This window comes from Desmodus rotundus, chromosome 6, assembly GCF_022682495.2.
Source record: "Desmodus rotundus isolate HL8 chromosome 6, HLdesRot8A.1, whole genome shotgun sequence".
NCBI classification, from domain to species: domain Eukaryota; kingdom Metazoa; phylum Chordata; class Mammalia; order Chiroptera; family Phyllostomidae; genus Desmodus; species Desmodus rotundus.
Window position 1 is genome coordinate 129,133,010 of NC_071392.1, and position 25,036 is coordinate 129,158,045.

The following is a 25,036-nucleotide window of genomic DNA, read 5'->3' on the forward strand; positions in this document are numbered from 1 at the left end:
GTGGAGGGGTGGGGAGAAAATGCAGACAACTGTAATTGAACAACAATAAAAAAAAAGTTTAATTAAAAATAAATAAATAAATAAATAAATAAATAAATAGGCTTGGCCTAAAAATGAAGACAGAGCAAAAATAAATCAATAAACAAATTTTAAAAAATAGATGAGTGTCCATTACAAAGAACAAAATAAAGATGACAGAAATGCAGCAATGTGCCCTGAGGAAGGGACACATCTTTAAATTGGGAGATAATAAAAAATGGAAATAGCTTTCAGAGGGGAGGTGGTTTACACTAAGCTTTAAGGACAAGTGGGTGCATCTTAAAATGTATTTCGGGCTCTGAAACTAGCAGAGGATGAGCCCCAAAGGCATGGCTATTCCTGGTGAGTCTCAGCGATGAGCACAGCACCAGACACAGGGAGCGATGTGCCGAGAAGGGCACAGCTGGAGGAGAGCCCAGTGACATGGCAAAGGGCTGGAATTGTATTTTTTAGATCTTGGGAAGTCACTGCAAAGTTCTGAGGATGAACATAAGTGCACTCTGACCTATATTTTATGAACACTGAGGAAAACTATTTTTACATAAAAACAGCAAATGACAACAAAAAGTAGCATTGCTTTTCAGAGGACTACATATTCTCCTGGGTTAAGAGGAAGAAAGAAGGACTGAGATCCCGTCTTTAAATACAAGGGAAACAGGGGCCCGCAGTTTGTGACCCTGTGTCTCAGAGGGATAGGCTGACTGCAGTTTTTGGGTTTTCAAAGGCTCTGAACAGCCACATAATATTCCCAAATGGTTTCAAAGTAAAAGGTACCACCCTTAAGGATGATAAAACAAGACACCTAGATTCTAGGATTGGAACTGGGCCCTGGACTGGAAGATGACTCCAAGCAAGCACTCTTCATATCCCAGCACAATTAAATTGTCCCAAAGCATCAAACAGATGGATGATATTATGTAAACTGAAATTAACCTGAAGACCTGCATAATATATTAAAGTTAAACAAAGTGAGCATATAAATGATTCTCACTTTATATGTAGTGCATGGGGGTGCAGTACATGGGTCCCCTGATAATAGGGGAACACCCCCACAATCTTGACAACAGGTAGGATTGGTTGCAGGAAAGAGAGGAAGGCACAGCATTTAAGATACATTGTATAACAAAGGCAAATTAACAGCTGTGTCTTCCTGAAGGGAAGAAGGCTGCTCCCCGGGGAAAATGGTGTATGTGACTATGAGAACCTGCAGTGACTCATGACACAGCCAGGGGTGGATACCTGTGCATCACTGGGAACTCTTGCCCTGACTAAAGATGGCAGCCGAAAGAGGGTGAAAGACACTGTGGTAGGCACTAACACACCATAGGAAGTGTCACAAAGGAAGTTCTGAGTCGAGCATTTAAATTAGGATGGATGTAGGTCAGAATGTCAGTCAGACTCGCAGTCAGAGGAGGCTTGCCGAGAGGTCTGCAAAGAGATCTGCAGTGAGTCAGCCATGAGGTCTGTCTGCCTGGACGTCAGTCTGCAGAAGACGGCAACAGAGCTCATGGAGCTGTGGGGGCCTGCCTGGCCAAGCACAGATGCCAGAGATGTTCGGAGCTGAACTGTGACTGGGAATGCTGAGCTGCAGACTTCTGCATCTCTGAAGGACATATGGAGAAGTTGCTCTCTTGGTATAGGGACTCTAGGTACAGGACTTTAGAGCTTGGTGTAACCTCCCTCCCTCTGGGTTTCTGGCATTTGGACGTTCTGGGCCTCTGGCCCTGCTCCCTATGTGGATGGGAATGCTCGTGGGACCAGGAGAAGCAGGGCCCACCAGGAACTCAGACCCCACAGTGGGTCTGAGTGTCCACTGTGGCACTCAGGGCATGTAAGTCCACTCCCGGAAGCAGGGTCCCACACTGGAACATGTGCCTCCCTGGGCTCCAGCATCTGGGACAGTGTAACATGGCACATGGTTTCCTGAACTGCTCCATGGAGGCTGAGAGCACTGCACCCCAGATCCTGAAGGAGAGAGCTGCCGCGAGAGGATGGCAACTCTGAAACCCACAAGTGCACATTCCAGGGAGGATGGAGATCTGTTTTCGTGACCACTGATGGACAGATAAGGAAATGGGGGAATTTCTGGCCATGGTTTTGGCTTATAGCCTTTTCGGGAGCAAGGGAAGTTCTGGGTCTCATGGGAAAGGAGGGCTCTGAGCAGGAGTGCTCTCAGCCACGCCCCAAGGTTGGAAGCCTGTTAATAAAAAACTGTTTCCTTTAACACAAACCATTGAGTCATGTAAGCTCAAGGCACCAAGTGGCCAAGCCCCAGTTTGCACGGTTACAATTCAACTCAGTCACCATAAGAGGCAGTTGCTGAAACTACTGCAAGGAATTAAAGACTTACAACAAAGCATGTCTTCCAAAGTAACAGCAGACACTGCTCTGAGGGGCGTTTAAAATATGGCTTATTTCAAGACAGACTTACTTCAATAAGCACACCTCTCCTCAACTGACACAAGGGCGTCAATGGCTTGCTGTTACTTCCAGAAGGACTGGAAAGAGAGAGAGGCCCAGGAGCCTGCCGCACTGCCGGTGTTGCACTAACTGGCTTTTTTTTAAAACTCTAGCAAGGTGGGCTGCCGCTTACCTGTAACGTAAGAAATCTAGAGACATGGTCAAAGGCCCCTCTCAGGTTTAAACTCCTACGGCAATAAAGAAATTCCTTATAGGCCTGCCTGCTTTCCATGAATCAGAATACTGACTTGAGCTGAAGGAGGGCATTCCATTGCGCCCAGTGTTTGTGATGAGTGCTGAGACAGGGGACATGGGCAATGGAGCAGGCTGCAGGTCTGAATCAGCCCCATGGTGGGAGCATGGGTTAGAAATCAGAAAGACCTAGACTTACACCAGAGCACCAACCACAAAACTGCAGGCGAGCAAAGCAATATGAACATTCAAATGTTTCTCTGTAAAATGGGGATAGAGTCCTGAGAATTAAGAGATGGAAGTGAGGTGCTTAGCACAGTGCTTGGCATACAGTAACTACCAAATAAATGATAGCTCTAGGAGATGTTGGCAGTTTTATCTCATTTAGCTATTAGATTTACCTTCATTGTTTTACATATTTTCTTATAGAAACATAAACTTATGGAACCTCACAAAACTGGAAAGGTTCCCAAAGACCTTTCTTTCAGTTCCCTGTTTTAAGATATTTTCATTACCACTACCATTTCACTGATGAAACCATCAAGCTTACCTGAGTAAGGTAAGTTGCTTGCCCAAGGTCACCCAGCCATGAAGTTCACTGAAAACACTATTGTTGGTGTCCTCAGAGGCCCCCAGTCCTTGGGATTTGTGAACATAATTTCCTGGGCTAGGCTATGCCCAAAGAATCAAAGCTGTCACTGTTATTACAATAAATTTACAACATGAGAAGAAAGGGCCTCAGCCAAAGAGAGACTGCCCACTGAGTAATCAAAGCCCAACTCTCAAATATCAGTTATGGAAATAACAGTGAGTCTTGCAAAATCTCTTAGTAATGCTTATTATGCTGTTTAGCCAAAAAAAAAATCAAAATATGTAATCTTATTTATTTTGTGATTGTAAGTAAAATTAGGTACACCTATAGCCAGAGCTGGAAAGGAACCTGGAAAACTACTATGGCTGATCTGATTGCAAAAGGGTTACTTTTATCCAGTGATTTTAATGGAGTTGACCCAATACACATCACAACGGTGATGATCACAGGGCAGGAGAAGCTTGCTGCTCACTCACCCTGGGTTGTATAACATGACGGCGGAGAGGTTCTCACAGGACTTCGAGAGGTCAGTCATGGACAAGCTGAAGGAGGACAGAAGGCCACTCTAGGAGCAGACATAGGGCAACACAGTTACCTTAGCAGGTAGATACCTTCACTCATTCTCACTCAATGCTTTCAATGAGTGAGAATGAGTGAAGCACAGACATTTCTCATGCATACCAGCTGGTCTTTCTAAGGATGGCAAATCCAGGGCAGTCTCTACCCTAAGCCCTCAGCTAAAGACAGGAGGGACCGAGAATGCTTGAACTGGGAAAACCAACCAGCAACTGCACACCCTGCTGGTCTCCCTGACCATGCTGCATTCAAGTTGAGAGAAGGGGTCCTGACATCTCTGTCACCCTCATTCCCTGGCAGGAGCACTGTCCCATCATCAGCAATGTTTAGGTAGACTTACTGAGTGATGGAGATGGAGCAGGGAGAGGGAAGGGAAACCAAAAAATAAGAGTTGACCTGTTTTGCTTCCATGGAAAGCTATTAGCAAACATTTTCTGCAACTGTGTATCAAAATGGACCCTCCAGGGAAACCCTGGGCTGGAACAGATAAGAGGCTTCACTGGCCCGAAGGAGAAGGCTGAGGTTTTCAACTTTCTTGTTTCCCATCTACAGTACTGGCATCCTCAGGCAGTCCTTACAAATAGGCTAAGATGTGGGGCTATGTAACTCAGAGGTAACAGAGGCAAATGCATCCAGGTCGGCAGGTCAGGGCTATCACCCTGACACCCCACTCAGTGGCTAGGGAACAAGTTTGTCTTAGTTTCTCATCTCCATCACCTGTGAAATGGAGCTCGTCACAGCTGCTGCACAGATAAAGTAGAAAATATGGGGGAGTTCCCTGCAGTGCCTGGATCACAGAAACGCTAGCTGCAGTCTTCATTATCTTCCTCGGTCTAAGGACAGCACAATGTCCCTAGACAGATCTCTCTCCCTCTCACTTCTTCCCCAATTGTCCTAAGCTCACTCTCTGCTTCACACCCCAAGAAACAACCAAATAAACAAACAAAAAGTGAGCAAACTTTTGAACGAAAGTGATTCTGATATTGGGTTAACTCTTAACAGATGCTCATAAGTGGAAGTCACTCTCCACTTATGCCGTGACACCCAACTCCTGTGAGAGCAAAGAGTTGGAGAGAAGGGTCTAGAAGAAGCTAGTCTCCTTCTACTCTGAACTTTACTTGCTTACCCTCCCACTTCATTGGCCAATAATGTGCTATGAAACAAACTCCCCACAATCAATCCTGGCTACAGAACTTCTGTGGTTCTGTACTCCAGAAAATCAAACTTTTGGGGTCAGATGGAGATCCCCCTGGCCACAGCCCCATCCAGATCAGAGCTGGCTCCTGGCAACTGCATGCAGCTCACCTTCCTCTTCTCCCTGAGCTTGGCAGCTTCCTTTGGATGGTTGAAACGAAACATATTGGTTCTTCCTAAGAGTATCACAGCACCTAAGAGCACATAAAAATAGTAATGAGTTTACAGTACACAACCTGGTCAGTTGGTAACATCATAACATAGAATTTTATAGTTGAAATGCAATTTCCAGTGTACTATAAACCAATAATAATAAGGGAAAGATTTAGTCTCAAAAGTCTGCTTTCATAAGCCACTTTTAAATGTGCAAATACTTTTACTTCTATAGTCAAGCATCACAATGCTCATGTTACCCAAGGCAGAAGTAATGGATCCAAGCATTAAAATATGACATTTAAAACTTAATATATACATAATTATATTTTTGATTGTTGAGAAAAAAAGGAAATTAGTTCTTCAAAGATATCTAATACCTAGCAAAGCACATGGTCACAAATATAGGAAATATTTATTAATGCCAGTAAAAGTAGGAATCTCAAAGGAAAGTGCTTTCAAATGAAAACACAGTAAAATTGACAAAGTACTGGTAACTATTATTAAAATCTTCCTCAGAATGACAGAAAAGAAATTGTGTACATGTAGTGTCTTATTTCCATGTAGAAACCACTGCTTCTTGTTAATCCTGTTAAAATTGAGATGGTCAAATTAGACACACAAGAAAACCCCTTTTGGTTGGTTGGGATCCTGCTTATTCAGAAAATGACTGCACAAGGGGTAAAAGAAGTCAATGTAATGCCCAAGAGTAACAAAATCACTGGGGGTGGGCAGCAAATGTCCATGTGATTAAGCAAACACTTTCGAAGGTTGGAGCTGTCCAAAGCTGGCACAGGGGGCAGGGAAGAAGGTAAGCTACCTGCCACTGGACGCATCTAAGGGAAATGATATTCCAGAAGAGATTCACTATCTTATCTGGTCTTATCAACTCCTGAGAGTCTACTACGCCTCAGAATGACCCCCATATTCAATCTTTGCTCCGAAAAAGAATGCAACTGATTTGTGAAGATAAGACACACACACTAGAAGTCAACCATGAAGGATGTCATGTGATGAGGTGTCGAGCATCTATGAGACAAGTCCAGGCTGCAGTAGGTGGGGCAGATTTTTGCACCCAGAAACTAATAATCTGGATCTCCCTGGAGGGCTAGAGGGCAAAAGAGTTGTTACAATTTGGGGTAACCACAGGGAAGGGCTAAGACTTAGGAGAACAGGCCTGCTACATCTGGAGAGGGGAGGGAGCAAAGCCCACTCAAAATGCTGGACACCGGAAACAGCAGCAAGAATCCATATCAGACAAATGAAGAGAAATGGCCTGTGAGGATGTGGAGGGTCAGGATGAAGAATCTGCACCAAAGGTCAGAAACGGGCGGCCAGAACAAAGACGCAGCTCACATATGTGCTTTATGTTTTATGTGCGATGTTTAAATAAATTATTACTTGCCAGCAGTTCTCATATAAACATCTGAATTTATTTCTGGATTCCCTTCAAAAACTGGAAGACACAATATCAGTAAATCTGTGATGCCCCTTGGCAAAACTCCCCGGGCTCAATGGCTGCTTCCTTCAGACAGAGCGTGCTCCCTCTGGTGGAGCACAGTCACCCACCTCTTGCCTGCAGGTGAGAGCACCCCCCCAGGCAGCATCCTGGAGTTTCACACCAGTACATCGGCCTGCGCATTCTACATATTACCTCTGATTCTCAGAGATGTTTCAAATTCATTGCGGTTAAAGTCTAACAGGCTTAGATCATAACCAAGGCACAAGTGAAGGGTTGGTTCTGGTGGTAGTTATCACTTAGTGTAATGGAGTCAATACACACAGGGAGACAGTGTCAGGAGACTCAGAAGGGCAGCAGCAGACATTGTCCACTCTACAATCTACTTATTCCCTCATATAAAATTGCATTCATATAGTTTCAAATTATGGAAAAGCATCATTACCATAATCAAGAAAGGTATTTCCTGTGCCTTTTATGACTGGGACTCAGAACTGTGTGCTACACAGAAAGTCAAAAGCAAGCAGCCATGTCTAGCATACACGAGTATATATATATGAGTATATATATACTTAACACTCTTAAAGTAACATAAGAGATTAATAAGGCAATGGTATTCGAGGTGTTAACTACCTCTAATCCGACTCTTGTTTTTTCCTTAAATCAAATGCCCAGCCATACAAGTTGAAAATTGCTAAAATATGTTAATGGAAAAAATGGTATTTCACAGACATACTTCATATCATATTAAATCATTGAAAATAATATTGCCACCCGGGTCATTCATGTAAAAACCCCTTTAAGGAACTATAAAAGAAAACAAAACTACCCATGACCATTCCTGTTTCCATCTAAATGTGTAAACCACCTGGCACATAAAAGGGGCTCTGTTAAGTCTGGTTTTCTTCTACTTCCTCTACTGTATCCCTTTACCCAACAAACCTACTGACTTTACAAATTTGCTTCATTTGGACATGATGCTGCTGTTCATTCATTCATCCATTCAACAAATACTTAATGAGCACTTACCATATGCTAGTCATTGTGATAAGCACTGGGATACAGAGTTGAACAAGTCAGACATCTGCCTTGCCCTTATGAAGCTTATAAACATGTAGGAGAGAGAAGTAAATTATCAAAGAATTCCACAAATAAACGCAAAGCAGAAATAGAAGGAGAGCAACCCTGCCCACTGTTCCAAGAGTGCATTAGAAGGGGGTTGATTGCAGGAGAGGTTAGGAAAGGATGCCCTTAGGGAGCTGGTGCTTAAGACAAGCTCTGAACATCAGCAGGGGGTGGGGGGGATGAAAAAATGATGGTGATGATGATGATGATGATGATGAGTGATTGGAAGACAGCTGTATGTCCAGTAGAGGGAACAAGGGAGAACACTGAACAACCTAAGGCTTGAGACAGAGGGAACAGAAGACAGAGAATCTTTCAGGATATAGCAAAGCATCCCACCGTGCAATAGTGCAACGCGGAGACACTGAAGGGCTCTGTGCAGCAGCATTACATGATTAAGTGTCAGTTGCAGAAAGACCATTCTTTCCACTGTTGAAGAATTAATCAAAGATGGAACAAGCAGATGTGGATGAACAAGGTAGGAGGCCACTGTAATAGTGCAGGTCAAAGATGATGGTGGCTCAGAACTGGGGAGGAGGGATGGAGAAGAAGGGAGCTAAACAAATTAGGAAGGTGTTTAGGAAATACTGATCAACAGGACTAATGATGGGCTAGATGCAGCAACAGGGAGGTAAGGAAGGCTCATGGGGTTTGTTTGACCTGTCATAATTAGCTGGGTGGTAAGTTGTTCACACAGATTGAGGATACTAGAAAAGACCTAAGATTGGGTTAAAGGAAAAAGCATGATTTTGGTTTTAGAGACAATGAATTTGAGAAGCCTTTGGCAGGCAGAAATATAGGTCTGAAGCTCCAGAAGAAATGCCTAGGATACCTGTCAATCTATCTATCTACCAACCTCCCTACCAACTTACTCTCAGTCTATCTACCAACTACTTACCACCTACTTACATATGTACATATGACACAAACACACATATACACATATATGCATACATATCTACTTAATATCTCTGTATGTGTATATACACACATATATAGGTATCATACATGTGTATACATATCTGTATGTATATCATTCTTTATATATTTGAGAGTCATCTCTAATAAAAGAAGCCATGGGTGTGGGGAAGTCACCTTGAATACTGACTTTTAATGGCCAACTAGAGGAGGATGATTCTTCAAAGGAAACAGAGAAGGGGCCATCAGAAAGGGAGAAGGAAAACCTCAAAGCCAAGGGAAGGATTGGTCAAGGATACAGAATGCTTCAGAGAGGTCAGTCAAGATACAAGGATTGAAAAAGGCCATCAGGTATGGTGGCATGGAGGTAATGAGTGGCCTCAGAGTGAGCATTCTGAGTGCGGTCAGAAGCCAAATTGAAGGGGATGCAGAGTGACTGAGAGCTAAGTATCTGAGTGCAGGCAGACAACTCGTTCAAGAAATCTATGTACAAAGAAGAAGACAGAGTTGATAGCTGGATAAGGACAGTTCTCTGTTTTTGGTAAAAGGAGACTCATGAGTATATTTTAAAAAGAAATATGAGAGCTGAAGGAAAATAAGTGAATGGATGAACGAGAATGACGGACGGTGTGAAGTTTCTGTGTGACCCAGAGTGTGAGTCTTGCCTGAACTCTTGGTGTGGCCAAGGACAGGTCACTGCTTAACCCCTGCAGCATTCAGTCTCCTCATTTAGTCATCAAAATGGATACGGTTCCTTCAAGATCTGAAATTCTCTTTAACTATGAACTTGATCTGAGGTTAATGTGACTAATCACAGCAGGTGGACTTTTTGTGATGCACTTAATTTGTAACTTTTAGAGTATGCTTAAACCTTGAAATTTATGATGGCTTCTTTGAGATTACTTCAGGGCCTGTTAAAATACTGGAAAATAGACAAATTCCAGATGGTCTCAAAAAGGGAAATGACATTGTAAAAGGGTAGACAAAGACACTTGTTAACAACAACAAAAAAAGCTTCATTTAAATCTCAGTGAATGAAACTGCTGAAGGCTGGTTTCACATGAGACCTTCTATATTAATATTTTAGGTACACTGAAAAATATACATATCTAGAGATTTTTAAGATGTAGAGTGATAATCATCAATATCACTATTAATTACTTTTTCAAAATTTATGGGAGATATTCTAATTCTGCTATTACACAAATTTTTTTTTCTATTATAAATGCCATATAAATATTTCTGAGATGATGATGTATGAATATTTCATTCTGAGTTACAATTAATACAAACATAAAAGACAACTGTATTCTCAAAAGTGCATGGTCCCAAGCAGTGTGAGTGTAGAGGCCAAAAATGGAGCCCTTTGATAACTGTGCTTCAGCGCTCCACATTCTGAATCTCTTTTCTTTTTAAAGATTTTATTTATTCACTTTTAGAGAGGGTAAGGGAGGGAGAAAGAAAGGGGGAGAAACATGGATGTGTGATTCCCTCTCACACACCCCCTTCTGGGGACCTGGCCTACAACTCAGGCATGTGCCCTGACTGGGACTTGAACTGGCGACCCTTTGGTTCACAGGCTGGCACTCAATCCACTGAGCCACACCAGCCAGGGCTGAACTTAATTTATTTAGAATGCCACCCCCCATCTCCACTCCCCCACACACAGACAAGATATATCACACTGCCAAAGTATGTTCAGAGAAAGAGACATTTCCATTTTAGATACTATAGTCAGAAAAAAAAAAAAAAAAAGAGTTCTATCTGGGAACACATCACTCCCTAGAATGGTGCTGAATAAGAGGCTGGTGTAAGGTAGGATGGGTGAGGTTCTTATTTCGTCTCCTGACTCAAATGAAAAGAAACTTGCTTGTGTATGATATTTTCCTTCTGATTTAAAATGTCTTAAAAATATTTATATTAAAATAAGTTATGATGATGGTACCATTTTTGGGACCTGATAAAGAGAAAGGCTAATTTCAACTAATATATGCCAGCACTGAAGAACACAATAAGTAGTATGTTCTAGGGCCTTGAACTCTTGTGACACTGACTTTATTATTTATGACATCTAAATTACAGTAATTTTCTCTACATGGAGAAACTATATAATTTTTCCCTATCACTGGCTTTGGGCAGTGATAGAGAAGATTAAGGTTTGCCATGGTGTTGGTGGTGGGGAAGAAAATTTCCTGCGAATACTAATGAATTCAAACAAGGACACGTGGCTGGGGTTGATGGCTGGCTCAGACCAGACAGGCACCGGCATCAAGGGCGGCAGTCACCTGGATAGCAGTATGCCTCAGATCGTCAGCTAGCATTTGTGAATGACATAACGCACATGACAGCTCACCAAATAGATACATAGACCGTCCCTTCCTTTTCTACGTTTGGAATGCAAATATGGATTTACAATTTCCTGCTGTAGATAAATCACTTAAAGCCTGTTTAACCTTGGTATCATAAAAATTGCAAAATTAGATTATTGGACCCTGGAGAAGAAAGAAGAGATCTTCAGTCTTTGTTATTGAGGTTTCCAGCCAAATAACTCATCAAAAATTATTTGTCCAATTGTGTGAAACAGCTGAACTTGGAGCTTTATAAAATTTCAAGATGCTTCAGTTCCATCCCTAAAGAAATTTTTAGGGGTGTGTGTGTGTGTGTGTGTGTGTGTGTGTGTGTGTGTGTAAAAGTGCAGATGAGAGGGAGCTGATTTTTTTTTCTTCTTCAAGCATCAGAGGAGATACAAAAGAAAAGCATATAAGAACAGGTCTCATCCTTCTGAAAGTAAATGTAGAAAGTGTCTGAAGTAATTAGAGGGGATACCAGATAGTGGCCAATAAAATAAATTCAAAGGTACTGAATGGGAGGCATTACACTAACTGCTCAAGCTATTAGTAACTTGCTTTACTTCATTTTCTTTGTTACCAACAGTACTACTTATTCTGCTAGTAACAATCTCAAAGGTTCATTTCAAGCCTCCCCCACACTACTCACTCTCAATATTCCATTCTTGCTCCTAAAGTAGCTCTTTCAAAATGTGTCCCTTCTTCCTACGCTCCAACAGTCTCTTACCTTCATCATCCCCTTTTTTGTTCCTGTTCATCTCCAAGCCTCCAAGTGAGCTACCAAACACTGCACTATCCTTCACCTCTGCTACCACATTACCCATCCACTGAACAGGAGCACCTTCCACAGAAAATTCAGGCCACCAGTCTGGGATTCACGAGCCCACACACCTGCTATGATTCAGCAGGCTTGGTCTCCCACTGCTCCTGCTCTCCACCTCGGCTGCTTCCCAGTCCTTAGACATTTCTCCACAACACAGTTTGGTCGAAGCATATCTAAGACACTTTTTCAACATGTACCATTATGACAAATACATTTGTTCACTTCAGAATTCAACTTTGGGTAAATTAATCCTTTTTCAGCAGTCTAAAGCCACCCTATGAGAGGAGTTTTGGTTCCGCGTGAGATGAAATAAGTACACTTGACCCTGTCTCTCCCACCAAATGTTACCCACCATGCAGGCAGCAGGGATTTAAGGGACCTCAAAAGTAAACAGTAGCTGGTGGGTTGAAGAAGGCCAGCATCTGAAGCACCACTGAACCTGTGGTGAATTTACCTTTTTTTTTTTTTTTTTCCCTCCAGGATTCCCTGGCTTGGTCTAGGAGGAGGCCCAAAAGTTAACATCTGATGATGTCATGAGAGAACTTTAGGAGAAGCTCTTAAGTTCAGGTTCAAAGAGGGAGAAGGTCCTCTGGCAGCAACAATGGCAGCAGCAGGGGACCCACAGATGTCTCCACCTGTGAGGGAGGGAAAAATCCCTTTCTAATCACAGGAGCTATGGTCCCCAAGAGGGTGGGGTGGGGCAGACCTCTGTTGCTTTTCCCTCTCTCTGACCTTTCACTGATGGGCTCTGGACATGGGTACAAGTGCAGAAAGAACATGAGAAGTAGCATAAAGCTCCATAATTCTAGCTAGATGACAGAAAAACAAAAGCCCATCTGGAAGATGGTATAGAGGGAGAAGTTCAGGAAAGCATCCTCACAGAACTGTTTATGAATTCCTGGGACACGCCCAGCTCTGCAGGCATGAATCTGACATCCAAGAGCACATGACACCGTGGGGAACTGAACTAAGATGCAGACCACTGCTCAAGGCCAGACTGGCCGCCGGGTAGTGCATGCACAGGACCGACTGGAATAGCCTGCAAAGTCTTTGAAAACTGAATTGGCATTGGAACTAGATCAGAACCCACAGAGGCTGATTCTAACTTATGGTCTGAATCCAATCAGGTCAATTGCCTACTACAACAAACGAAATCAACATTTCCCATAAAATTTAAACAAGACCCAGAATCTCAAAACATGAGGTCAAAAACATTCAGGCAATCTAACATTACTCAGCATGTGAAGAACTGGGAAACTTTCAATTTGCACGGCAAAGAAAAAAAAATAGTCAACAGATGTTAACGCTGAAATCAGAGATGGAGTTATTTAAGGCTTTAAATCAGCTATTATAAAAGTGTTCAGACACTCTTGAAAGATAAAAACATTTCAACAAAGAAATAAAAGATATACGGAATCAAGTATTAGTAAACTAAAAAATATATTAACCACAATGAGCAAGAATGGAGATGTCAGAGAAAGAGATTCAAGGAACTTGGAAAAACATCAATTAAAATTATGGAAACTGAAAAGTGAAGGGGAAACAAGTTAACCAAAAAATAAAAATAAGTAAACAGAGCCTCAGAGACCTGTGAGACAATACTAATATTTAACAGTCATATAATTGAAGTCCCAGAAAAAAAGAGTATACTGCAGAAGAAAAGTTTAAACAACTAATGGCTGAAAATTTCCCAAATCTGGAGAAAGATGTACGTACAGATTAAAGAAGCTCAGAAAACCCCAAAGAGATAAAGGCCAAGAAACCTATGCTAAGACACCTTGTGAAGCCATCCTATGGGATGTAAAGCTGCAAATGAAATTTAAAAAGGAGCACAAAGATCATGAAAACTAGATGTGATGAACCATACAAGAAAAGAAAGGGTTAAAGAGATTGACAAAGGTTGTCTCATGTGCCAAAGTCTAGGGCACCAAGAAACTGACTTCAGCATAATTAGCTTTGGTCAGTTATTCTCATATTTGAATGTGCATCAGAATCGCTTGTAAAAAAAAAAAAAATAGACTGCAGGGCTCCATCCCTATTCAGTAGGTCTGATTCAGTAGGTCTAAGATGAGCATGTCAAAAACCTTCCAGGTAATGCTGATATTGCTGACCAGGGACACACTTTAAGAACTACTGACTTTGGGAATAGTCTTTAAGAATGGTTAGGGCTTTGACATTAGACAGTATCTACTGAAACATCCATATGTGAGCCAGATCTGCAGTCACAAATTTGAGTACAAAATCTAGTAAGTGTTTATGGGCAAGCACAGGTACATTAAATGGGGGGTTAGACATTGATATCTGCTGGCTTTCTGTAATGTGTAAAAGGCTGCTTCTGTTCCCTAGATGCCTTGGCTAAACTCCTGGGAGATTTATTTTCCTTTGTAGTTCCACTAAAATTCTTTTTTAATTTGCTTCTGACCAACTCAGACTAGAATTTCAGCACATTAAAATTTTATCAAAGGCTCGTCAGCTCCACTCCCCAGACAATCACCTGTCCCCTCTTTTTTGAGTACTTGAATAGATGCAAATCTATTTTGGCACTCAGGCATAACACATTCAAATGCACCTAAGTGTAAATTCCCCAGCTGTAGTTTCTGCAGCACTTCTAAAGAAGAAATGAGCATTCAATGGCTCTGAGAAACTAACAGGAAAACCAAAGGAATCCACTGATATGAATAGAAAAATCAATTACATTTAACAACTATCAGCTTTAAAATAACACATTACAGTAAAAATAATAATAATCAAAATGAGAGAGAATACTTCCTGGTCATTATAATCATAGGGAAAATCCTGAATTACTTTCTAAATTATAACTAACAGATTTTTTTACCATTTCATATTAAGTACATTAAAAAAGAGAGAAAAATCTAACATCTGAGTTTGTACCAAAAATTACTCAAGGACTATGGACTAGACACCACAGTCAAATTCACACTTTCTTCTCTAGCAACTGCCTCCTCTTTCTGTGAAATTGTACAATGAACTCGTTCTATGAAACAATATCATGGAGTCGCTAGTACCATGGGAGTGAAGAAAACTAAGTGTCAGAGAACAAGTCAATTAAAGAGCATGGTTAGATGAAAATGCTACATATCCCATGCACTGTTTCTGGATAAACTCAACAAAGGGGAGAAAAGTTTCATACAGTAGGCTTTAGGCAACATGCATCATATATGTGACCACGTTGAATTCTCACAGCATTAGCAAATGCTTTTCATGTTAGTGTTATTATCAGATAAAAACATTCCTGTAATTTAAGGCGAAGGAAGTACTGTTTATGCAGTCTGAAAGGAAGAAAGCTGTTAACTGATACAGGCACAAATTTCCCCCCAATGTTGACAATCTGCTAAATATTGATAAATCTCCTATTAGTTGACATTCACAAGCATCTTAAGTGATTTGGATAAAGAAGCGGTCATTACTACATGTGCTTTGTAATGGGGCAGCCCGAATAACACATTTCCAAATGAACAGTAATTTACTAATAAAAAGAAACATTTAAATGCCAAATATCAGCAATAAACTGGAAACTGGTTGTAAAAAGATAGGAAGCTGCTGGCAGTGCAGAGTGAATCAAGAATCCAGTCAAATGTAAAATTACAATGATTAGGTCCTTGTGACTGGGTAAACAACCGTCTGTATTCTCTGTCCTTGAAACCCTTACTTAAATTGCTTCATGAGTAAAAGGCCGAGGTAGCTTTTGGAGTAAAGATACAGTGCTTTGTGTAATCCTATTTCCCAATTATTATTGTTTAAATGAAGTCCATACACTTGATTTTTGCTTTAGTCTTTTTTCCCTTTAAAAAGTAAAACCTTACAGATAAGTAGAAAATTCTTTTGTAGACCTGCCTAATCAAAAACCAAAGGTTTTCTTTTCCAGAGGTTAACACTACACTGAAGTGTAAACCCAAGGTCATTGTTACCAATTTAATACCAATAGAAGTCCCTAATTTGGCATGCAGTGGGGGAGGGACTTTGTTCAGTGGAATCAGTTCAATTGTGATACATTCTGGCTATGGAATAGCACAGCTGTGAGACAGATCAATCGTGAAACAGCCTAGCTGTGGAACAGCTCCATCGAGGTGGCCCAGATGAGGAAGTTCCAGTGTTACTCCAGCGTCACAGCTCAGGTGGCACTGTTCAGCTCCACTGGTGGTTGCAGCCCATCTCCAGTGTTGCAGCTCCAACCAGGGAAAGGCAATTCAAAGGAAACTGTAAGTGTGCTTCACTGAGGCACAGGTGAAGCTGCCTTGTACAGAGAAGAGTTCCCGCCCGAAGCCCCTGATTGGTCTGTTTTAATGCAAATGAGGATTCCAAATCTTCACTAATTGATTAGACCAAAGAGCACCATCCTGACTGGTCCAAGTGGAGCTGTTGATTGGTCTGTGAAGATGTAAATAAGTATATAGCTGTGCAGCCCCGACTGGTCAGGGCAGGTCTTTAGCCCATTGGTTGATTTAAGAGCCTAAGAGCTCCTTTATATTGGTCAACTCAGACAGCAGGAGCACAATGCAGGAGGCTTGGTAGCTCAGTGCAGCTTTTCCCTGAAGCACAGAGAGCAGGAGAGCCCCTATTTAGCAATGACTACTATACTCTGTTAACATATTTGTGCCCTATTGGCCACCAGGAGTTCTTCACAGGCACTTAACATTCTCGAGGTCAATAGTAGGCATGTGGCAGTCCTACTCACATTTTTTATTTTCACTACATACAGGGGGCAGGGGGCAAAAGTAGGCTTACAGTTATTTGTATGGAAAATAATACAATTAATAAACAATAATGCAAGAATAAAATGTGTTTCACATACAACTGTAAACCTACTTTTGCCCAACCCTGTATTTTTGTTACCAGAAAAAAACTGTCTCTCATATTTTTTGTTTTAAAAAGATGTTCAAGTTCTCATTTTAATAAGGCTCAAAAACCAAGAAAGGTTAAGTTGAGAATTCTAATCTTTAATCTCAGAAGGACTGTACATGATTTTGTTTTGATGGAAATTTCAGACTTAAAAGTATGTGTATTAAAAGTCTTATGCTTCTCTTATGTAATACCTAGAAACATGAAGTCATCTTGCATTTCACTGGCCTAAAAGTTACAAATGCCATTTATACTCAGTGCGTGGTGTTTTAACGTTAGAACATAGCATTTTTATGTCAATTTTATTAACAGTGATAGTGAGAAAGCTGTTCGGTAGCAGAGCAGAATGCCAGAGGAAGTCGAGCCCATCAGACCTGCAAATCACGGCACTGTGGTAATAAAACAATTAAGAGTACCCCACAATGAGAGAAAATTCTGACAATTAACCTTGAATGCCAACTAGTACTACTACTTTCTTAGGACAAGTTGTATCTTCAATATAAAGTTCAAAAATTTAGTTCCAGTCATCACTAATTTGAACAGTCATATTTTTTTTTCAAATGGACTTTCAATTTTGGTAAAAGTTCAGGACAAAAACTACTTAATAAAAAATACTGCATGGGAAATATATTTATTATATATCTACCATGCCTCAAGCACAAGAGAATTCAAGACATAATCATACCTACACAAGCAGATGGCAATGAAACGAGCAATTTCTTCAAACTCAATAATCAATCATATTTTTTTCAGTGATAACCCCAATTTAAATATTAAATTCTAGGCAGTTCCCACATTAAACAGTGTGTGCTCTAAAAGTTCCTTTTTCAGTATGTTTGTAACTCAGGACTGATTTTCTCACAGAAACATCATTACGCATAACAGTTTCCAGGCAAATCCACAAGAGAAGTGTTTAACCCCTAACAGAGTAGGATGATCACTGTCTGTAACCCACTCAATTTTCTCAGCATCTAGTGGCCAGGGCTGCGGGTGGTCCAGAAGCTCCAGAGAAGCATGGCTGGAGTGGGGAAAGCACACAGAGGAAAGTCTGATGGCCAGAAAACACGGCCAGGTGCACCAGCAGCCAATGTTGCAGTTTGTGGGCTAGCTGTGATTCAGGCACTACTCACAGCAAAGAAGGGCCCCACATTAATCCCAACCGTAACTCCTCCTCTACTTCCACAAGAACACCAGACTGCAATTCTGGGTATCTGAGAAAACAATGCACAAGGCTCAGAAGTCCTAGAGTCCAATTACTGGATTTTGGGGGCCCCACCTTCCCCATATGGTTTTAAATTGATAATCTTAAAAGCCCTTTGTACTTAGAAAACCTGCAACAAACATTATAATGAAAATAATTATAGAATGAACGTTTTTTTCTCCCCATTTTTGAGCACTTAATATACATATATATAGCTGTGTTCAGAATTGTGTATACATGAATAAACACAGTGTTGATCAAGTACATGTATTAAATGCTTTCAGTCTTAGCAGAAGAAATAGATAAAAACTTAAATACAAAAAGACACATACAGAATAAAAAGAAGTCCCAAGATGAAATATATTTTTTAAATAAGAACAAACTGATTGTAGAACAAAATGACTCTAAAATTGTGTTGAAAAAATTAATAGTCATGAATAGAGAAAAAGGTCACTCAGATGAGAAAAAAATTAAAGCATGTTGTAACACAACAAGCTTTAAAACTGTGTGATACTGGTGCAAAATTAGAAATACCTAGGGCTAGAACAAAGTGAAAGCCAATAAGTATATATATATATATATATGCTATATGTGTTTTCATTTTTGGTAAACAAATTGCTTCAAAAGGGAGGTGGGTGTAGGGTACGAACACCTTATAATAAATGATATACTAATGTTGGGAAATTAAATTAGATCTATACTTTATATATCAGTGAACCCCAGATGTATTAAACAATTAAACATTTCAAACTGGAATCCTGGAAAACATAATTAAATCATGAATAAATAACAGAGAAAAAAGATTAAAATGCTTACTAGTTCCATGGCTGATTTTGAAACTATGAAAGAAATCCCAAAGAAAAATACAGTCAAGTAAAGCAAATAAATAGTAGACTTAAAAGATAACAAAATTATATTTAAACAGAAAACATAATATTGGGAAAATAGCTACATCAAATATGAAAAAGTGGTTATAAGGAGTTATAAGGTTACATGGAACACAGATTCAAATTAATCATGGAAAAAAATATGTGATTATTTCCCACAATTCTGGCAGACAATAGTGTAACTATTCTACTTATGTGTTAAGGATGACAATAAAAACCACCACAACCTCTTGTAAAAACCTGTAAAAATAAACACAGTCATCAAAATAAGGTCACCTCCCTGTGACCTGAGAGAGAAGAAGCCAGCACAGTGAGATCTACTGGACAAGATAACATGTCTCTAATCTTTCATCATGACACCTGCCCCACCCCTATTGGCTAGAAGAACAGTAGCAGGAACCTCCACTTGAGGTCCTAACAGAACAGACAGGTGGTCGGCTGCAATCTAGATCCAGTTACCTAATTCACAGGTGGTGCCATCTCTCAAATGTATACCCTCCAATCACCCATGTTTTCTGCGCTACAGTCTGTGTGTTCCCAAGCAGGGCTGCACTGAAGATCCCTACATTATGACCTCTTGTCTGCCAGCCAATTATGATAACTTTCTAGGTTCAGAGAAGAAAAACAGCCTCTCACTATGACTAACACTGCTGCCTGACAAGAACCAGCTTCTCCATCCAATATGGCCAGGGCCCTTGACCCAGCTGCATAAAAAAAACCAGGAAATAGTGCTTTGGTAGTGAACACTGAATGCTCACTGCATCCTCGGTTTGGGCTGGTCACCTGCTATTGCTGACCTCTGAACTTCCTGGCCAGCTCCAGGGCACTCACTATGTTTCCCAAGCTCAAATTACCTTGAAACTAAAAACTGAAGGTAAAAAAAAGATGGAGAGATCAAAGGATGGATGGATGGGTGGATGATGTGCAGGTGGGCACATAAGCTGCTTTTAGGATGTCTTTCATGGAACTTATGTACCTCTTATAAAAGCATGATTGTCCTGGTCCATGCTGTGTCCTTCGTTTTTGAGATAACTCTTTGCAACTGACTTCTGTTTATGATTTGGCTAACCCCATTAAACTGCATGTTTTCCAGTCCCCGTCTATCCAATTCCTATGTCAAAACAGGTATGTAACCATGAAAAACTGTAATTATAAATACTATATATAATATATAAAAACAGCTTAAAATATATTATCAACTTCTTTCTTTCTCTCTTGCATGAGTCAGTCCAAAAGCCATCAGGCTGGGCTGAGCAAAGTGGCATCTGCTTGAAAATGGTAGGCATGGGATGAGGAAGGGTTCTGCACTAAGAGAAGGGTAAGGGCACCCAGCACGAGTGCCACAGCCTGAGCAGGAAGAGGAGGGCCCCTGCATGAAGAGGGAGAAGCAGTGACAGGATACTAGCTACATAATGGGAGTCAGGTTTGTCACTGTCAGAAAAGGGAGCTACAAATAAGAAAAAGGAGAAAACTAGAATGAACTCTGCTACTGAGTTGAAATTAGAGGTGTTGGTGTGAAATTCCTTGTTAGTAATATAGGTAGTAAAATATATTTCAGTATACCAATATAAATAAAAATATAGTTATGAATGTTCACACACACATTTTCCTTAACTCTGTTGACTGACAGGACCCAGAGGCAAGGACACTTCAGTAGCAATGAGTACACCAAGTGCCCAGATCTTGGTTTCTAAATCCTGTTCTCTACTAAAAGAAGCCAGGGTCCTTGGAGAACTCACAATTCCAAGGAAGTGTAAGATGAGCCTGGGAAGTGTTCACAATGGGACAAGCAAAAAGGACAGAGAAACCAGCTTAAAAGGAACTCACATTGGCCAATCTGGGACACTCTGAACATCAAAATAAATGATAGAAATAAACCAAAACTTACCAAAGTAAATAGCAAGCCATAAGACCCTGTTGATTTAAATTAATTAATGGGTAAATAAATGGCAAAAAAGGAGATCTTTCTTAAAGTAAAAAGCCAACTTACTGTAAAAGTAGTTTTTAAAAAATTATAAAATATTGTTTTATAGTAAAGAGAAAATAAATGTAGAAAAAAGGAAATCACCATTCAGCATCCATTAAAATTTAAATCAGACCAAACAATCAATGGATTCTAAAAACTACTGATGATGAAAGTATGATAAATAGAATTTTTTAAATCTCAAAGTATTGTACCTTTCCACTATCTTTATTAATAAAAAAGGGAGAAAAGAGTAACTTCATGTATACAATTCTATAATACCTCATCTGTATATTGCATTGTGTTTACCATTCAAAGTCAAATTTCCTTCCATCACCATATATTTGACCCCCTTTACCCTTTACGACCTCCTCCCATACTCCTTTCCTGCTGGTAACCAACAAACTGTTGTCTGTGTCTATAAGTTTTTATTTGTTTATCTTGTTTGTTCATTTGTTGTTTTCGGTTTTATATCAAAAATGCAAGAAAGTGAGTAATTTCACAGTGAGGAAGTCTAGCAAGCTCCTCTTTAGTCAAATGGTCACAGAGAGCATCATTAGTAATGGCAAGAGACACTGTGTAATGGGACAGAAGAAAAGTACAGCACCATTTCTTCAATATCCCTGTCAAAATGCATGATACTAGTCTAATCATGAGACATCATCAGATAAATACTACATTTATGTAGAGGAACATTGTATAACATATCAGACCTGCAGTTGTCAAAATTGTCAAAATCATAAAAATCAAGGAAAGACTAAAGATTTCTTCCAGACTGAAAGAGACTAGAGGGACGTGCCAAACAAAGGCAACACAGGATGCCGGACTGAATACTGGACCCATAACAAACATTGTTGGGACAAAAGGTAAAGGGGAGCTGAGAATCAAATGGTAGAGATGTTTCTGGGTCAGTTTCCTAACTTGGATGGTTGGATGGCAGTTATATAGAAGACGCCACTGTTTAAAGAGTATTCACGGCTGGCAGGGCAGCAGGTCAGCAATTTACTTTCAAATGCTTCTGAAATTAAAAAAGTTTTTTGTACTATTCTTGCAACTTTTCAATAATACTTGAATTCTTTCAAAAAGAAAAGAGGATATGATTCCAGATCCTTTATGTTATAATTATAACTTTTCATTTAAAAATATAAATAAGGTGATAAAATTATTAAGAGGCCATTGTGTTAAGGTTTTGTATTTGAAGGCTACTCTTTAACTTAAAAAAAAAATCTTTTAAAGCCATATATCCTTTACAACATTAATTTGTAAAACAACTACATACATGTTCCTGTGTAATTCAATGAGATTATGGGGATCATAAAGAAGTTCTTCAGCAAAATAAAAGAGAAAACAGCATAATGAAGCAATTTCCCTCTTTTCATACTTAATCGGTAAATAATTCTAAGATGTACATGTTCCCCCAGTACAGAGCCAACTTGTTTTCTAGGAACACTATATACAACAAACACTGAAAACCAAAACCCAAATACCTTGATTTAGGTGTGTGGCCTCCATGATCTGAATACCATTCACAGAGCACTGAGACCCACTCAGGGGTATCAGAGTCACCGTCCCCCCGACATTTTCAAAAATACAGTGCTCACTCTCCAAGTCAAGGCCATGAAGAACTAAGTTGGAAAAAGAAGACAAAGAAATTTTTTTTCTTTGGTATCTAGTTCAATGATTCCTATCTTTACTTATTTTTCCATATTGCATACTTTTCCTTTTCCATGTAAATATTGTGAACATTTATGTTTAATGACAAAATTGAATTTCAGGTGTGCCATGGGCTGACAGAACTGAAGGAACCCCTTGAATGCTACCTTAAAGCATCTGAATATCACCTCTATAAGGAAATTAGTTCTGGGATGTTAATTTTCTTCATCTTTAGGAAAAAAAGTAATTGAGTAACTTGTCTTAACTGAATACCATTGAGCCACTCTGTTTGATCCTGAATAAATTTCCTTCATCAGCCAACCAAACTTCTCAGTAAAATGGAGGGAACAAAAGGGCTCCATGGGTCACTAACTTATTGTAACATCCATATTTACAGATCCTCTGTTCCAAATGCAGAAACCAAAGGTGAACCTGGCATGGCATGGATCTTGGCTGGTGCCAGGAAGTCTCTAGAAACCGTACCAGAATGCACACTGCCACAGCCTGTACCAATTCTGAGAGAACTTGACCTCACAGACCTCTCAGAGCATGTGGATGCTAAGATTTCCCTAATCACACGTGACCATCCTGAGTTATTCTTATTTAATGAATGGCCAGGCATGGAGGTGAATGCCTTTCAAATCAACCTACACAACTTTAGGCAAAGATCTTGGCCAGCTTCTCAGGAGTACAGACCAAATTTAGCTCCCGCTGTTCTCCACAGACCTGCACTACTGAACTTCTTTGCTCACAGAAAACGTGTTTTTACCACTCATCATTATTGATAGCAACCTCAAAGGTCAAACACATAATTTAACAATAGAAGAAGAGGCCTGATGCCTAGTTCTACTCAAAAATAATTAAACCTCAGGACTTCTTAGAATTGGTTTCAGCTCTCCCAGTTTCACAGCATATAGTAAATACATGTAGGAATTCACTAGGGCTAATATGCTAGGGTTGGTTTGATTAATAGTTTATACTTGGTGGGAAAACAAAGTTCATTGCCAGCAATTTCAAAAGCAGCTGAGAAGATACGATTCTTCCCACACCAATCCTCACCTTGCCACACACACATATACACACCACCACCACTGCCACAAATTCCTGAAGTTCTGCCTTTAAAGTCTGGCAGGTCCTCACCTGCTCAGGCAGAATCACTGGTTGTCTACGTGCCTCAGGAAGACTTTCTGGAAACCCAGGCAGTCGTACATGTGGACGCTGTGTATGTGTGCATTCTGTTTTCTTTTATCATCTTTGTGCAGTTTAAGTGTCCATATCCTTCCCATTAAGGGATCTTGTATCCTTTACCCGTGTCTGTTGACATATTTTATCAATCATTGCCCCATGTGACAAGAGTAGAGTGATTTAAATAAATATACTCTTAAAAGATGTGACAGACTATAGAATACATGTAGGGTGAGGGGAAAGGACTCAGAGTTTCATTTTATCCACTTAATTAAATGTCCTGTTTTATTAGAGTTCCACATTATAAAATATATATACTGATCAATATTGTATTTGAAAAAGTTTCCTTTTTTGTGATTACTTTATGTCTGTTATTCAAAAAAAGTTCTTCATTAAAAGATTTTTAAAATCATTGGGAAATCACTGGGAAGAGCAAACTGACAAAGATTCTTACCAATATCTTGTTCTGTTGAAGCATCTTCTCTACCAACATATGTCTGACCTTCCTGAATAGAAAAGACAAGTAATATTTATTAGTAAGGACATGAGAAGCAGACTGTTTCTCCATTTTTCATTTCAGTCCAAGCAACCTGATGACCTGATGAGCAATGTCCCAGGAAAGACCACAGATCAGGACAATTAGAGTTCAGAGGCTCTGAAACAACACCGCGTGTTGTCTGGAAAATGACAGCAGAACTCCTGGGGTTTACTGTCCAACAATGGGCATGCACCTATTTTGGCATGTATCATGATCTGCCTGTGACATTCCTGATCTTTGCTGAAGAGTTCCCCCCCAGTAGAGAGGGGTCTCTTTGTGTCTAAAGATATAGTTTATGGGAGCCCACAAAGTATGGTGCAATACCATGTTCCTTAAGCCACTGATCAGAGAGAGGATACTAAACTCAAGGTTACAGAAGCAACCACTGATGCTGATATGGAAATTCTCCTCTCTTGACATGAATAACCTGTTCAGGACCAGGTCCAATAATGTAGGCAGGAGACACAATTTCAAAATTAACACAAGGGCCCTGCCTGGTGAGGCTCAGCTGGTTGAAGCATTGTCCTGTACACCAAAAGGTTGAAGGTTCAATTCCCTGTCAGGTCACATACCTAGGTTGTGGGTTTGCATTCCAGTCAGGGTACACAAGGGAGGCAACCGATGAATGCTTCTCTGTCACAACAATGTTACTCTTTCTTTCTCTTTCTCTCTCTCTTTCTCCCCCATCTCCCTTCTCTCTCTAAAATCAATAAGCATATTAAAACAATTCTTTTTACATTAACGTGAGGGCCCAGGAAACTGTACACACAGCCAATCCAAGTACTTGTGACTTTTCTTCCTTAGTCTGTCTGCCTTTTTGTTCCTTATCCCCCTCTTACTGATTCTGTAAATTAGAAGGTAAAGTAAATG

At 40.2% G+C, this 25,036-nt stretch overlaps 1 protein-coding gene across 5 annotated transcripts in view; it reads right to left on the minus strand.

Moving 5' to 3' along the window:
* The window catches only part of KIF16B (kinesin family member 16B), a 301,049-nt gene that overhangs the window by 122,268 nt on the left and 153,745 nt on the right, over window positions 1-25,036 (minus strand). For all 5 annotated transcript variants that reach the window (XM_024559335.3, XM_053926360.2, XM_053926359.1 and 2 more), the window contains 4 exons: window positions 24,083-24,134; window positions 22,278-22,415; window positions 5,165-5,247; window positions 3,760-3,848 (listed from right to left, as the gene is read on the minus strand). In XM_024559335.3, the coding sequence (XP_024415103.2) occupies window positions 3,760-3,848; window positions 5,165-5,247; window positions 22,278-22,415; window positions 24,083-24,134 (362 nt within the window). The remainder of the gene's footprint in view (window positions 1-3,759; window positions 3,849-5,164; window positions 5,248-22,277; window positions 22,416-24,082; window positions 24,135-25,036) is intronic.